The 17,085-nt window shown below is 41.8% G+C and overlaps 1 protein-coding gene across 2 annotated transcripts in view; it reads right to left on the reverse strand.

Annotated features, from left to right (window-relative positions):
* STK3 (serine/threonine kinase 3) overlaps positions 1-15,335 on the reverse strand; it is a 135,133-nt gene extending 119,798 nt beyond the window's left edge. For both annotated transcript variants that reach the window (XM_080610086.1, XM_080610085.1), the window contains exons 1-4: positions 15,013-15,335; positions 6,768-6,848; positions 6,173-6,301; positions 5,277-5,391 (exon numbers count right to left, since the gene is read on the reverse strand). In XM_080610086.1, coding sequence (XP_080466212.1) covers positions 5,277-5,391; positions 6,173-6,301; positions 6,768-6,848; positions 15,013-15,035 — 348 coding nt within the window. In that variant the 5' untranslated portion in view covers positions 15,036-15,335. The remainder of the gene's footprint in view (positions 1-5,276; positions 5,392-6,172; positions 6,302-6,767; positions 6,849-15,012) is intronic.
* Positions 15,336-17,085: the final 1,750 nt, after the last annotated feature.

The raw sequence follows: 17,085 nt of genomic DNA on the forward strand, positions 1-17,085 counted from the left end.
AAAAGCTCTTGGGAGGGCAACACGGCACAGTACAATATCCAGGAGTGAGCAGTAATAATTTTTACCGTATATGTTGTACAGGCCCACTACAGGGAGTGTTCTACTAGTCCAGCTACTCATGAGTAAGAACTCCCCAGGGATGGCGGCAGCAGCCTTAGCAAGTGATTATGAGATGGTAGAGGTTAAGGTATGGAAGGAAGTGACAAAAGAAAGTAGCAGAACCAGATTTCCATACATCAAACCTCAGATTGTTAAAGGAACTAGTAAGCAGGATCCCAGGGCATGCTGCGCCCCAAAGGGCAATCAGATCTCGAAGAGCTGGTTCAGCACCAAGGGCAACCACCTCAAAGTATGAAAACAATCCTTCCTGACATGCAAGATAATGAGCAAGAAGAGCAGGAGAGCATCTTGAACGAACTAAGCATATTAGAAGGAAAAAAAAAATAATTAAAGATCAGATATAAACAAAAAGTTCTCTACTGGAAGGGGGGTGAGGCACTGGAACAGATCGCCCAAAGAACTGGTAAATACTCCATCCCTGGCAGTGGTTAAGGCCAGGTTGGACAGGCCCTTGGCTGAAATGGTGTTGTGAGGCATCCCTGCCCATAGCAGAGGGTTGGAATTAGATGATCTTAAGGTCCTTTCCAACCCTAAACATTCTGTGACTCTATATGAAGAGCAGAGACAGATTAATAAGGACATATAAAGCAGCATGGTCTGCTACTAAATGGGGTAGTCAATCTATTGACAAACAATGCAGAAATCTCCCAAGCATCTTCTTTGCATCAGTCTTTAGTAGGGTTTTTCTGGCCTAACAGCAAAGTGGAATGTGTTAGGAATTACTCTAATAAATTGGACAAATACAAATCCATGGAAGCAGATGAGACACATCCAAAGGTGCCAAGGAGCTGGCTAGTGCCAACCCAAGGCTGCTACTTCTCAGCTTTAAAAAGTTACAGCAATTGGTGGATGTCCCTTATGACACCATCTTCAAAAACAGCAGGAAAAATAAACCGAGGAATTACAGGCTGGCCATCTTATCCTCAGACCCCTACACATCAGACTCTGAACAGTAACACAGCAGACTAGCCCATTTATTCAAGGGTTACCAACAGAACATGGTCAGTATATCCAGGATGGACTTGTCCATTGCCACACTTTCTGGACACTGAGAGCAGTTGAACAAGTTAGCTAGCACAGAAGGAATTTCAGGCTTTGTGTATGGACCTGCCTGGACACATTCCTGTGTAACCTCATGTAGGTGTTCCTGCTCCAGCAGGGGGATTGGACTAGATGATCTTTTGAGGTCCCTTCCAATCTCTAGCATACTGTGATATTGTGATTGGCTGGCTATTAATTAATCCATATGGGTTCAACTGAGGAAGTTATACTGGGATAGATGCTACTTAAACAAAAACATAAGAGTCATTAGGTCTTAGATAGCCAATTTACAGCTGCAAATCACATGGACTTTAGTGCAGCAAAGGCCAAACTGTGAAATTACTGAGAAACATGACTGCTTAAAGCTACAAAATAACAACCTTATCAGCAAAGTCCTTTCAGTTCAGAGCAGGAACAAAGGGCTGCTCTGGACCCCCATGGTAGCGTACAGAGAAAGCAAAACCAGGAGGACATTTAAACACAGCATCTACAGATTCAGATACACTATTCATTTGAATTACTGGAGCTTAAAAGCATGGGGAAAAAAAAAGTAATTAGCTAAGAACACACAAGAGATGATAATAAGAATACATGAGGCAATGTATATAAATTATAATGTAATTGATAAATAAATTGGTATGTAAAGGAAGTCACAGTTTAGATATAAGATGCAGGACCCCTGAACCCAGATAGCATGCCACCTGTACAGCAGCACATTGCTACACTTGTCATTTACAATACTGCCCCAAATAAGAAGGTTTTGTCTGATAAACCCACTGCATAGCCACTATGTGCTATGCTACAGTCACTGAATCTGGCCCCTGAAAGACAGGATTAGAATAACCCAGATAATCCAGTAGGTGAGCAAGTACACCCTAAATTATCAGTAGAGGCAGAGCTGCTGGTGTGTGAATACTCTCCCATGTTAACAGCAGCCACTAGGACTTCAAGTATTGCTTCACATTGTAATTATCTCATTCTATTGCAAGCTGCCACTGAAAAAGTCAGTCTCATTCCTTCTTTTCCGTCTCTTTCCCCACTGCTCATTCCTAACGTCCCTCTTGCATCAGATCAAGCCACTGTGCTGCCATAAGTCCCAAGTTATCTCACAAGTGGGTGGGGAGGATAAACTAGAGAGGAAAAAGTTCTCTCATCAGATAGATCATCAATCTTATGCAAGACCACCCTGTGCCCACACACAATCACTGCATCTGAGGCATGGAAAAGGAAGGAACTCATCAGCCAGGTTGGAGGATAACAGCAGAACTGCCCTTTCTGGTTGTAAAACCACAGTTTTACTGTATATTTATCTCCCAAATCAGGCTCTGAGAAAAGCAAACAAAACTAGACACACAGCTTTGTCACCTTGGATTGGTTAACACCACCCTGCAGATGAGCTAACAGGCACCATAAGCTTGCTCTAGTCCTGCTGATCTGCCTGGCACACTAGAAGGCTTCAAGGCAGAATTCCAGGGGTTGATCTAATTTTAAAGTAGTAGCCTGGGCATCTTGGACAAGAACCGGCTCCTGTCAAGCTGAAAACCTCTCTATATGAATAGGCTCCCAACAGTCTGTTAAATAAAAACAATTATTTTTGAATTTTACTTCCCTCATTTTTTGTCCATTAAAGTCCAGTGTTGCTCACCTTAAAAACAAACAAAACTTTTGAAGAGATGGGGAACCACAGATACCAGAAAAGATGACCAGTAAATTCTTAGAGATAAGCAACAAGCGCAAATGCACAGCAATGTTTCCTCTCCAAATACAAGGAGACATTCACCTTTTCCTATGACTTATTTTGACACAATCATAGAATCATTCATGTTGGAAAAGACCTTTAAGACCCTCAGTTCCAAATTATGATCTCAATGACCCCTGCATCAAAGTAAGAGGAGAGAGTTGAAGTAGGAACTCCTCAGTTTCTTTTTCTTACATACAGAGAAGCAGAAAATAAACTTTTCCTTGGCCCAGCCAAGCCACAGTCTTCATTTGACAACTTAAGAAAATTAAGGAACACATAACCCTGTGTGTCTAGGCCTAATCAACAAACATTCTGACAAAGTAAGAATCTCTCTCCTAACTTCCAAGTGAGAATATTTCTTTTTTTTTTTTCCTTGTGAAAAGTACAGTGAAACCACTTCTTATTTCCATTAAATATGTGTGTATGTGTATATATATATATATATATATTTAAGTCACTAACAAAATGCTGAATTACTTTAAGCAGCCGCATTCCAGTAACACGACTACAAACTTTCCATCACATAGCAGTCTTGGTGATTAGGTCACTCTTCCACAAAGAGCAAGAGAAATCAAACAAGTCCAAAGCCTCTGCCACAATCTTCCAAACCTTGCAAGACATATACATGGCAAAATGAAAAATGGAGGAGTTTGCTCTGCAATGTTTTATGTTTTCTGTGAGGGTGGTGAGGCACTGGAATGGGTTGCCCAAGGAAGTTGTGAATGCTCCATCCCTGGAGGTGTTCAAGGCCAGGTTGGACACAGCCTTGGCTGACATGGTTTAGTGGGAGGTGTCCCTGCCCATGGAATTGGGGTGGAACTAGATTATCTTAAGGTCCTTTACAACCCTAACTATTCTATGATTCCACGTTTGTTTGTTTGGGATTTTTTGTTATATGCATCAGAACACACCCTATCCTAAGCCAATATGAAAGTTCTATCTAGCTTGGCAGCCTGTCTGAATGTAAGCACATGTCAAGTAAACAGTGGTAGTTGTCTGCTTCACCCTCCTAGAGATCTGAAGCATATGCACTTCCTGCTCCAGCTGCTAAATATTTGTGTTCAGCCACAGTAATTTTTTCCTGGTCTTACTCAACTGCTTTTTGAAAATAAGCTTGTAGCAACTAATAAGATCTTCGATAACTATACAGTGGATCTCATCATCATGTGTAGAGAAAAAAATATTTGCTTTGGATCTACTAACTCTTGTTTTCTAATAAACAGTAAGATATAGCCGTATCTTAACTCACTTCTTTTATGCTACTCTTGGTTTTTGAAACCTTTCACCTTATCTCTCCCTCCAGGTACCTCTTCTCAACAAAGAAGTATCCTAATCCATTTAGTATCTCCTTCTAGACAAGTATTCTGAACCTCTGGCCACCCCATCACCTTTCTCTAATTTTCATAGTTCTGTTTCGTCCTTGATACTGTTGTAATCTTTGGCAACCAGTTTACTTGTTCAATTATCTCTAAACATAACGCTGAAGTGCTTGAGAACCTGTATATAAAGACCTTGCCTCCCCCACCAAGCCAAACATATCTCTTCACATTTACTTATGCTTATTTTCTCAGTCAGACACTCAGTACCACAAAGCCTTTCAAGCTTTCCCCTGTTTTTACTACTAGGAATATAATCTCTCTCATCAGTATTTCTACCCTCTTGCCCAAGGAGGATATATAGCACAGACCCATCTAGTATTCCCAAAAATGAACACTTACTCACACCCTCTTTTTTCTATTTAAACCAACTACCCACATATGACAGAACTCCATATTTACTACACTACAGGTGTATTTCCTGAAAAGTCTCCGACATCGAATTCTGTCCTTTGTGTACAAAGCCCACCCAGACCAATTTTACATTATTGCTGTTGTAAGCCTGTTTAGACTCTTCCATACAGCCCTTCTTTTGGTTCCCTCTCACATTCCTTAACTGATATCCCTTCTCATTCCTCAAGCAATAACCAATTACTTTCCATGCTCCCTAATTACTGAGAGAGAGCAAGACAATTCCATGCTTGTTTCCAAATCATGCATGTACTAAATGGCCTGCTTGACACACTGTGAGGTGGAATGGGTACGGGGGAGAAGCCACTAGCAGTTTTGCTTTGTACAAAACTGTAGTTCTCAAGAAACTTAAAGGATCATTATATTTTAAAATGCATTTGCTTCTGCTGCTGATTGCTCCACAGAGAAATGGACAGACAGTCAGCAACTGCATGAGCTTGTTTCCTAACGCACAAATATAGTCCTTGGCATCAGCCAAGATCTTGTAACTGTGACTTTTATTCTGGCTTCTTGTCTCAATTCACAGTTTAATTTTAATAAGTGTCTTCTTTTTTTGAAAAATAAATTTAAAAAAAAAAAAATCTCACCGTTTTATTACGAAGTCTAATGATGTCCGAAACAGAGCCAGCTCCACAATATTCCATAACAATCCATAGATCTGTGTTCTTGAAATAGCTGCCATAGTACTTGACAACATAGGGACTAAATTGGGAAAAAAAGTTTGCTAAATAGATGAATTCTTTGTAGGGAAAAAAAAAAAAAAACAACAAAAAATACCTCCACGAGTGTTGTTAAAAGTTACAGTTTGGCACACTTCAAAGTTACAGCCAAAACCTTAAAAGATTATCCTAAAAAACACACAAATAAGAAACTGATATCTCCATAAAACAGAGGAAATGCAAAGTAATTTCTCCATCCTTGCAGACATTTGACATTAAGGCTTCCATTCCTACAACACTAGCAGTCATGGGATGACTGTTTTGTGAACAAGTGCAAGGTAACCATCCTTCTTCAGAACTATTACAAGATTGTTCACTTTCTGAAAGGTCTATTCCTGCATGAAAAAGGCAACTGACAGAACTCTATTTTGGAAGTCAACTAGCCATTCATCACGTGCCAGAAACATCTTCATCTATCTTCCGAAACAGGTAACTCTGAATTCATAAGGCCCAGGACATTTACCGGAAGTATTAGCCTTCAGGCTTGTCAGTACAAGTTAACTGAAGCAAGCATGGAGAATTCTAAGCAGAGGCAAGTACTTACGCTTTCAACAGTTTCTGTTATGTAGACTATTTGTACATCCTTAAATCCAAGCTAAGGATAGCAGGAAGCCCACAAAGAAGTTCCTTTAAGTAAGTTGTCCAACAAAGACTAAATTTTCCATGTGAAAACGTTTGCATCTACATATATTTCAGCTCTATGCACAAGTACAGATACATTTTCACATAGACTCTTAGAAAGGGAATAAAACTGTCATACGTACCTGTCACATTGTTGCATTATAGAGATTTCTTTAATTATTTCTTGAAGATCTGACTCCACAGGGACCTGTTTAATTGCTACAACTTGTCCAGATTCTTTGTGTATTGCTTTAAACACACTACCATAAGACCTAAAAATAAAAGAGGGTTTGCTGGGTTTGGTATTTTTTTTAACAAGAGAAACTGCTTCTCATGTCCTTTATGCAGAAACTCTAAAAGTCACAGACGTATATCTAAAAGTCAAGGACATATATTCACACAGAAGTTTGAGGGGTTTTTCAGGCTGCAAAAAATTTGGTTCCACAGGGACCTCAGGAAAGACACGCCTCTGAAGAATGAATCTTTATCAAGATGTAGAGTATCTAACTCCAGGCACAAGCACCTTTGCTGTGTTAATAAAGAAGGGACATCAAAAAATACATAAATATCTATGGGGATGCATGGAAGTCTACTGATATGTGCATTTGCTTTATTATTAAAGCTTGCCTAGAAAAGCATTCCTCAGGACAATCACTCTCTCTGTAACTTAATATTCCAATGCATGCTTTATATACTGTTTCCCTCTGATTCCATCCCCTCATACATAGCTGCACTTACCCTTCACCAAGTTTCTCCAGAACATCAAAGACTTCTTCAGGCTGCTTAGTTAAACTATCCTCACTTAGCTTTTTCAGTTTGCTAAAAGAAAGAAAAAAGTTACTTGTTTGTTTATTTAGGGGGTAGATCAAGCAAATTTCCATACAAGTGAGCAGACAAGGAAAAAGAAAGTATAATGAAAATAAAATGCCTAATTAAAGTGCAGCAATAAAACTTTAATCAACCATCTCATAAGATCATAGAATCATAGAATAGTTATGGTTGGAAAGGACCTTAAGATCATCTAGTTCCAACCCTGCTGCCATCGGCAGAGACACCCCACACTAAACCATGTCACCCAAAGCCTCATCCAACCTGGCCTTGAACACCACCAAGGATGGAGCATTCACAACCTCCCTGGGCAACTCATTCCAGTGCCTCACCACCCTCTCAGTAAAGAATTTCTTCCTTAGATCCAATCTAAACTTCCCCTGTTTAAGTTTGAACCCATTACCCCTTGTCCTATCACTACAGTCCCTGATGAATAGTCCATCCCCAGCATCCTTGTAGGCCCCCTTCAGATACTGGAAGGCTGCTATGAGGTCTCCACACAGCCTTCTCTTCTCCAGGCTGAACAGCCCCAACTTTCCCAGCCTATCTTCATACGGGAGTTGCTCCAGTCCCCTGATCATCCTCGTGGCCCTCCTCTGGACTTGTTCCAACAGTTCCATTCCTTTCCATGTTGAGAACACCAGAACTGCACACAATACTCCAAGTGAAGTCTCCCGAAAGCAGAGTAGAGAGGCAGGATCACCTCCTTCGACCTGCTGGTCACACTCCTCTTGATGCAGCCCAGGATACGGTTGGCTTTCTGGGCTGCAAGCACACACTGACGGCTCATGTTCATTTTTTCCATCGACCAACACCCCCAAGTCCTTCTCTGCAGGGCTGCTCTGAATCTCTTCTCTGCCCAACCTGTAGCTGTGCCTGGGATTGCTCCCACCCAGGTGTAGGACCTTGCACTTGGCATGGTTAAACTTCATCAGGTTGGCATCAGCCCACCTCACAAGCGTGTCGAGGTCCCTCTGGATGGCATCCCTTCCCTCCGGCATATCACCGAACCACACAGCTTGGAGAAAGTTACAACAATTTTTGTCATTACGACTTTCCCACTGGTTTGCTCAATAAAGCAGCATGTTAACATCCAACTCATTGTCCAAACCACTTCCTTTGCTAAAGTAGAAACAGCCACAGAATACAATAAAGCTCACCTTTCATCAAAATCAGCCAGCATGCAAACACATGCTCATTACTTTCTAGAGTATGCCATGTTGTTATCTAAGATAAAGTAGAAAATCAGTCCTTCACCCACATGAAGTATCCACTCTAAACTGTACCACTCATAAGCCAGTGAATTACACCAAGTTAAAAGCAGAAACCAGACAGTCAATATGACTATGGAAGTATATGGTAGCACTTCACCTTTACAGGCGGTAGCAGAACACTGAACCTATGGGTGAGTTGGGGCACTCCCTCTTGCATCTTTGTGAATGCACATAAGGACAGGTGCAACAAAATCTCTAATTACATTACACCACCATATTTTGCCCTCCAATTCTCTTTCACACAATCTCAAATCACTCAATATCACCCTACAATTTCTCCCTCCACCTTCAACCCACTCCTACCACTATCCTTTGTCTTCTACAAGCAGACCTAGCCCTCCTCCAGTCTCCAATATTCCCATCTATCCAGCCCCCCCAGACTCCTGGCAGATCTCAGAACACAACTTGGCTGTAAGCTTGCAATACGGCTGACAATGAACATCGCACAGGAAAATATACCCACACACGCACTGCAGCGCAGCTGGGTGGCTGCAACATATAAATCCTTCACCCTCAAGGTTATAGGGAATTTTGCTGCAAGACTGAAATAACAAGTTAACTCTAAATGATATCCAAGGGTACTATTAAAGTAGAAGATGAACTGAAGAATAGCTGGTGCTGTAGTGTTAGATATAGACAACGTATTCCACATGCAGGAGGGAAAAAAAAAATAAAAAAAAACAGAAAAGAAAAAAAAAACTGAAACAACTTTGAAGCACAGAAGAACATGAGAACTTATGGAAAATACATTATCCTGTGACACTTTCCTAGAAATGAATATGAAATAGGGGAAGAGAGGAGGGCATGGACAGAAAAGACTGACAAATCTTAAGACTGGAAGAACATTGTTTAAAAGAAACTCCTTTATATTAAGAGATGTAATTCTGTGATGAACTAATACAAATTCAAGTGAAATGACTGAAGGAATTCCTGGGTCAAAAGAGGCTTGTTACTGCCAACCATCTAAGTAAAGACAAAAATTTAAAGTAATTGTATAAGCATATAGGTCATATTAACTGGTACTTACAAGGTGTGGGGAGGGAGTTATACATTTATATATCAAACACTTTCACAGATGTAGCAATTACATGAATACAAAAAACATCCACAAGCATTAAGAAAAGGTGCATACACTCCTCTAAAACCATGCAGTTTGCCACAGCAAACAGGCAAGAAGCTGGCAAGCATGCGTGTTTAAGGGAGAATAAAAATCTCCACAGCAAAGCGAAGTCACAACTCGTGAATACAAAAGCAGCACAAAACACAAATGAGAGCAGCTAAATAAAGTCTGCAAAAGCAGACTACAAATTAAACACAGGAACACACAGCAACTCTGCTTTTTTTGCCCTCTCTCTGCTTGTTAGAGACTAGGAAGCAGAAAGATAGTGTCATGGTTTAACAGGACAGAGAGAACTTGTATCTCGCAGGGACACACGATCAAAACTCATGTCATTACCAAATAACATATTATCAAGAGTACTTAAGAGGCAACCTGGAGACCAAAGAAATAAGCCTTCTGTAGTTTTAAAACTATTTTCATATTATCCAACTCTGACAAACATGTTATGAGAGCCAATAACACTTAACACTAAATATTAAACCTATTTAAAGGCAGAAAAATAGATCAACCTCACGAATTTCATCATCAAATAGACTGCTCAAAGTGAATTCCTTTACAAATATATTGTAAGAGGGAAATGCTAGGCCCGATGCTCAAGTGACAGCATTAACAACAGTTCTTTGTACCACAGAAAGATCCTAATGGCTTAAACTGTTTAATGATTTCTATTTCTAGAAGTTTAATAGAATTTCCAGCTCTTTATCTACAGAAGAAAATGTGATACACTGTTCTGCAAAGGCTGCAATAAAGAAAGCATTTACAAAAACTTTGTAAGAAGCAAGAAGCAGGAAGATAACTGTGGTAACTGCCTGAAAAGCACTAAGTGTAATACAAGATGACTAGAAATATTATCTTATTGGTTAAAAACAAGTGACTAAAACTTGGGACACAGAAACACATCTAAGACTTCAGAATCAGCTCTGTTATCACGAGTTGAGTGTGTGTGTGCCCTACTATCCACACCTTGAAAATACACAGGGCAAGACATACAGAACCAAACATTACAGCAGGATCACTGCCTTTTTTAAAAACAAAATGTTCTACATGGGAAATTAATACTATGAGCACCCAGCAAAATACCCATCTGCTAAGGCATGACTAGAAATACACAGGGGCCTGGGGAGGCACAACTGAAAAAACAAAGGGCTCAAGAACAACAAGACAGAAAGAAGGTGTCTCATTCTTCTTCCTCATGGGTCCTCTACTTTCACAACACAAGTGTTTTAAACAGCATAAGCAAACTGGTAAATTCAGGCACTGTTTTATTCTAGCCACAGGATAAAAGTGCCATACACACACCATATATATATATATATATGTGTGTGTGTATATCTGTGAGAAAGTCTAAAGGATATGCATAGAAGACAAGTATAAAATCTTGCCAGAAAGTGATTTAGCATTTTTTTCCTCTAGAAAATCATTAGGCAGTGACTATGGGCTACATCAGTAGTCTTCCAAAAGTAAAGCTGGTCCTGAAAGCAGGAGGACTAACTAAACTACAATTCTGGAACAAGAGCTGGCAAAAGGATTTTCTTGTTCCAAGCAGGTTTAACTTTCTGCATAACACCTAGTGTCTTAAACAAGAGCAACACAGCCTAATAAAGAATTTTACTTTTATAAATCCAATTGATAAGAGAAAACATTCATATTTAGCATGACAAGAATCTTATATATCACGAGTACATCAGCAAAACTCCACATAACTAAATGCAGAAACACCTGGAAACCATGAGAAGCACACAAGACTACCAACTCTAGCACAAAGATCAGAAAAATCTGAATTGGGACCCAAAAGAGATATTCCACACACACCATATAAAAAAAGCAAAGTATGAGTTTAGTTCCTAAGCTATTACATATAGATTTTACAAAATAAACTGGTGATGTGCTACAGAGGTAAGCATAAAAAATACCCTGAAAACTAACAAAGGAAAATAAAGCTGGGCTGAAGAATGTAACTCCATCGATTATTGTCATGAGTTATAGAAAACTGCACAGTTGCTACATGAAGCATAAATATAGGTGGTCCATCTTTCAGAAGAACTAGCACACTGACACATTTTAAAAGAATGGCTGGGATCAATTATACTGACATATTAAAAGAGAAGGTAGCAAGAGAAATCACTGCAGTCATCAGAAATAGAGGTGGCACGTGACAGCCTTGAGATATTTACACTGCTTTATATCATTCACACACATAAAAGCAACTGTAAGACAGGTTACATTATTGTATTGAGCATTTACACCATTTTCTATCAATAAAACCCAAGCCAACTTACACTTTTGTCCCATCATTTTGAGGAGGAATTTCACAATTGCCATCCACGTGCCCTGACATGTCCATTGACATTACAAACATCTTTCACAGACTACTTTAAAAAACAAGTTTATCCCTTCACACAAAATTTTAAAAAATGTATTTCAGTGAATATTAAACTTCCTGAGTTTAAATAAAGGACTGCAAAAGCCTCAATTCACATGCTCCATGCTTGTTAAGCAGCCTTTTATTTGGCAGCAACACACAGAAGATGGGCAAGAGAGAGCTGGGCTTGTTCAGCCTGGAGGAAAGAAAGACCTTAGAGCAGCTTCCACTATATAAACGGGGCCTACAAGAAATCCAGAGAACAACTTACTACAAGGACATGTAGTGATAGAACAAGGGAGAATGGCTTTAAACTGACAGAGGGGAGATTTAGATATTATGAAGAAATTCTTCACTATGAGGATGGTGAGACACTGGCACAGGTTGCCCAGAGAAGCTGTGGCTGTCCCATCCCTGGCAGTGTTCAAGGCCAGGTTGGATGGGGCTTGGTGCAACCTAATCTGGCAGGTGTCCCTGCCTATGGCAAAGTGGTGGAACCGGATGATCTTTAAAGGTCCCTTCTAACCCTAAACATTCTATGATTAAAACCTAAGTATCTGACAATTGCATCTCTAGCTACTTTTCTTTACCCTTGCATGCAACATAGGTCCTCATATGTGAGTATACTAACACATACAGAAAAAAATGCAACGATAACACAGGAAAGTTACAAGACTCAGAGGCAAATTTTGTAACTTGAGTATTTCAAGAGTGAATGTCCTTTTTAGTGAGGGAAAGAAGTACAAAGCACATCTCAAGCAATCTGAATTTCTAACTAAGAAAACACTGTGTGAACTACTGCACAATTTGTTCAGTATAAAATCAGAACTACTAAATTATTTTTAAAGTAAAAAACTTTATTCTGAAAAGGACTCCTCCTTAGAATCTTTGGTTACTGCTGCAGTACATCAGTCAAACAATAAAAGTTAATGATTTTGACAGCTTCCCTGCCACTTGGCCACCATCATTGCTACTTTCTGAAGAGCTGTTTTAACAATTTACACAACACACCATGCTGTGTGCTCCTTTACAGAGAAGAGGGGAATATAAGTGCCCTATAGCTGTAAAGGAACACTGAGTTTCTAGGACATCAGTGCAGCTTTCGAAGTGTTAATACGAAATTCTTGCTACCTCTAAACTTGCAGTACAGATACAGTAACTGCTCCTGTAGACAACAGGCACCAAAGCAAAGAAGACTAGTGCTCACATCTATTTTGCCAAGTAAACACGGTGTGGCCATTCCAAGCCACTACTGCATCCAAGGCAGACATCAAAAAACGCAGCCCATAAAAAATAATCCAAACTCCTTCTGGACTTGCAGAAAAAGGAGATGGCCTAGCAGAATAGCTGGGGGGGGGTGGTGGTGGGAAATGAAGGGGGAAATCAGAAAATTGTAAAAAATAACCTAACAGATAAAGGCAATATATATACACATTCATGAAAAAACTTAGTTCAAATCTTATTAAAAGCTAAGTTCAGATCTTCTCCCTTACTGAAGAAACAAATCCCTTAAGTTCTCATCACAAATTTCCACAAATAAGCTTCAAAAAAAATAGGAAGTCTAATAATATACCAGAGTTTAAAAGTTCCCTCATCAGCTTTCTAGCTCTTCCTGACTGAATCTAAGTATTTCAACAGCTCCTCACTTTCAATTAGGCCAGACACATTGTAATAAAGTAAGGGCAAATCCCAGATCTTAAAAAAAAAAAAAAAAAAAAAAATTTGTGGGTTATGCTAACTTCAACTTTGATTTTCAATTTAATACCACCATATCCAATGCTTTGCATTGGTCCAGGCAACACTGATTACTCCTCAGACATTCCTATTTCTTTTCCTAAACTCTTGCTAGTGCCTGTCCTACTTCCTTTATTTGACACGTGCAGCAATATCAGCCTGAAACTATGGTGTAGTAGGCCTGTTCCTCCTCACCCCTTTGCCTGCTAAAAACCACTCTGCAAAATTACAAAACAATTATTGGTCAAAGTTTTCAGTAGTAGATACTGTTTCACTGCCTGCTAAAAACACTCCACATAGCAACTACTAATCAATTCCTGGTCAAAGTTTTCAAGTAGTAGATAATGTTACTTCATGTATTATTGGAGGAGAAAACAGAAGTTCAAGACTGCATTCCTCTCAAGTCCTGTCATCCTGCAGGAAGCTGTTTCAAAGAAATTTAAATGTAGAATGTAAATATTTTAAAGTAGAATGTAAAAATTAATTTATTATCTTCTACCACCAATTTATACTGTGCAGTCTATAGATTCTTCATTAACAGGAAATAAAATCCTTGGAGTGCTAAGACAGTAAGAATATATGTAAACTGTGAAACTCCATTCTCGTACCACATACTACATTCTATGTAGAATATAGCTACCTCCAAGAAAGGGCTGTTCCAATATTACATTTAATGCAATTACAATACAATCAAAGCAAAACTATTTTGTGCTGTAAGATGACAGAGTCACATTATAAGCAAAAGCTCATGGTTTCACATATTTACACATGCACACACAAAAAAGACAAATGATAATTGCTCAAAAAAACACCCACCATGTACTAATTGTTACCATAAAAATCACAGAATGGTTTGGGTTGGAAGGGACCTTAAAGCTCATCCAGTACCAACCCCCTGCCATGGGCTGAACACCTTCCACTAGAGCAGGCTGCTCCAAGTCCCATCCAACCTGGCTTTCAACGCTGCCAGGGATGGGGCAGTCACAGCTTCTCTGGGCAACCTGTGCCAATGTCTCACCACCCTCACAGTAAAGAATTTCTTTCTAATATCTAATCTAAATCTCCTTTCTTTTCGTTTAAAGCCATTATGACTAGCCAGCTTATGTATTTCAGAAAATACACATACTGTGGGTATATTCATTTTTGCTTCTTCCCACTCTCTGATTTGCAATTGCAACTATGCAACCCCCACCTCCACAAGCATCCCTCCACCAGCAGGACACAAGGGCACTTTCTGGTGTGGAAAAATAAGAACAACTCCTTACGTCGGTTTCTCCCTCAGACTTGAGGCACAAAGCGCACAGATCACAAAGCACTCTTCTCGGCTATAAAGCTCCCCTTATAACCTAACTAGCCCCTAAGAGCTCGCCTCCCCCTAGACTCTTACCCAGACCATGATTTCAGGGACAGCCCCCTCCTCCAAAAGACCCTTCCCAACGCAACACAACCGCTCCAGCCACTAGGCAGGTCTCGGCCCACCTCGTTGCCCCGCCATCTCCCTCAAAGGCCCGCAGTACCGGGAGCTAACCGAGGCCGCCGGGGTCACGGGGAGGGAGGGTGGCGGACAGGCAGGCCAGGTCCCCCACGCCGTTCCAAGGCCTCACCCTGGCCGCGCCGCCGCGCTCGCTTCCGGAAGGGGCCGGGGCGGCCAGAGAGGGTAGTTACCTCTTGGGCGCTGCCTGCTCCATGCCGCTGCTGGCCCCCCGGCCCCACCGCCAGGAGGGGGGCTCCCGGCCGAGCCCCCAGACACCGCCGGGCCAGCAGCCGCTGAACTCCTCACAACTTTGGCGCGAAGTCGCTGGCCCTTTAAAGGGAGCTCGCGCCCTCCCTCGGCCGCCACCGCTCCCGTCCCCGCTCAGGCACCCGACACTACCGAGGCCGGCCCGGCTGCTGGCGGAGGCCCATCCCCCCGCGCCCCTCACTGGTTACACCCGCGACATCGCAAGTGCTGATGGGGCGGTGCAGAGGTCGCTCAGAGCGGCGGGAGGGACGAGGTTCCGCCCCGCCGCAGGAGGAACGGGCGGTGTCGCGCCGGCGGGAGGGTAAAAACATTGAAGCGGTGGTGCCAGGCCGAGGCGCCGGGCTCCCAGGATGCTCTGCAGGGCACGCCGGGAGGTGTAGTTCTCCCCGGGAACCGGCCGGTCGTGTTTCCGCAAGAGGGGCGCCCGGAGGGACCTGGCCTGGAGGCGAAGAAACAGAGCCTCGGGCTCTGAGGCGCCGCCGGGGGGACCGACAGTCGTCCCTCCCCTACACGCTCACCTCATCCCTCGACCCCTGGAGCTGGGCCTCCGGGCGAATGCAGGCCGGGGCAGATCCGCGGCCTGAGGCAGAGGCTGAGGGCGGCTCTTCCCCCGCTGCCACCCGCAAGCCCTGTCGCTTCGGGGCACAGGGACGGCCGCACTCGGAGCCCAGCTGCATCTAGCCCTTCCTTGAAAAGTGAGATCTCTTCATGGACAACTGGCTCCAAAGCACTGCAAAAAGGAAGACTGAAATTAGCCATGGCAGGACGGGGGAGCTTCTCTGCCCAGCAGCCTTGGCTGACGGTGCAGCTTTGAGCTGAAAAAAGGTTGGCACGGGGCACTTTTTAATGCCAAAGCATACAAGTTATCCTCCAAAGCCATAGGAAGGTTTGGCTTTCACATAATTATTCAAGCTTTCCCATAGTTATGCAAGCAGATTTTAGGCCACTGAGTACCATGTGATAGTTATCTTCAATTTCTTGACCACCTGATTTTCTTCTGCTTATGTAGCAATTTAAGACACTGACAAAGCATCCAGGTAGATCCAGCCAAGTCAATACATGCGAAGCTTAAATGTTCAAGCCAATTTCTGTATCCTTTCCTGAAAGTATGTTTATTTGCCTGGCTAGTGGATGTTTAAGGCAATAAAACACTTGGGCAAGATCCATAAAAATACTGAGGTGCCCAAGTTCCACTTTAAACTGATCTTAGATGTACAACAGCGCTTGCCCCTAAAAAGAATCCACACTTCATACCTAATTTCATCTCTTGAATGACTGAAGCCCTACTGTTGTGCAAGTCATCTATTTTGGCTGACTCAATCCAATCCAGTTGACTCACTGTGGTTGGGCTAAATACACAATGGCAATATTGAATGAACCCATAAAACAAATCACACACCACCATGTGACCTTTTAGGTTTCTTTGTTTTTCTGAGTCATGGAAAAACTGCAATAGAACATCAGAGCTCTTCCAAGTATCATCCCACAGGCCAGAGTGGCTCACCAGCAGTGCTGCCAGATGTGTGCATACCATAGACAACAGTTTGTAGGAGATGCCAAAAAAAAACACCCAGGAGAAGGAGCCAGTGGATGCCTCAGATGTAGTGTGGTATGAGTGCATTAGAAAGTGGTGAGAAAGAACCCCACAAGACTTCCCGTCTCTCAGTTCCAGGACAAGTGAGGTCAAGCAGGTAGAAGATGCCATGTGTCCAACTTTGGTTTACAGGGTGTGGTTGTATCCAGTGACCAATTATATTTCACCAGTTTCACCTAATGAAGGGAAGCCTGACATCCCTGTATGGCTGTGGTACTCCTGGAATGCAGAGGCTATCTCCACATCCTTTGACACAAATCTTTAGGCCAATATTTTTCTTTCAGGTTATTTCAGAGAGATAAAATTTTCCAGCTCCCCCTCTCAAGCCAAACCTGTGACAAACTATACATTCAAGCAAGGAAAAGAAGTCTTAGAAAAAATACAGGTACTATATTATAGTTGT

Source organism: Psittacula echo (genome assembly GCF_963264785.1).
Source record: "Psittacula echo genome assembly, chromosome: 2".
NCBI classification, from domain to species: Eukaryota; Metazoa; Chordata; class Aves; order Psittaciformes; family Psittacidae; genus Psittacula; species Psittacula echo.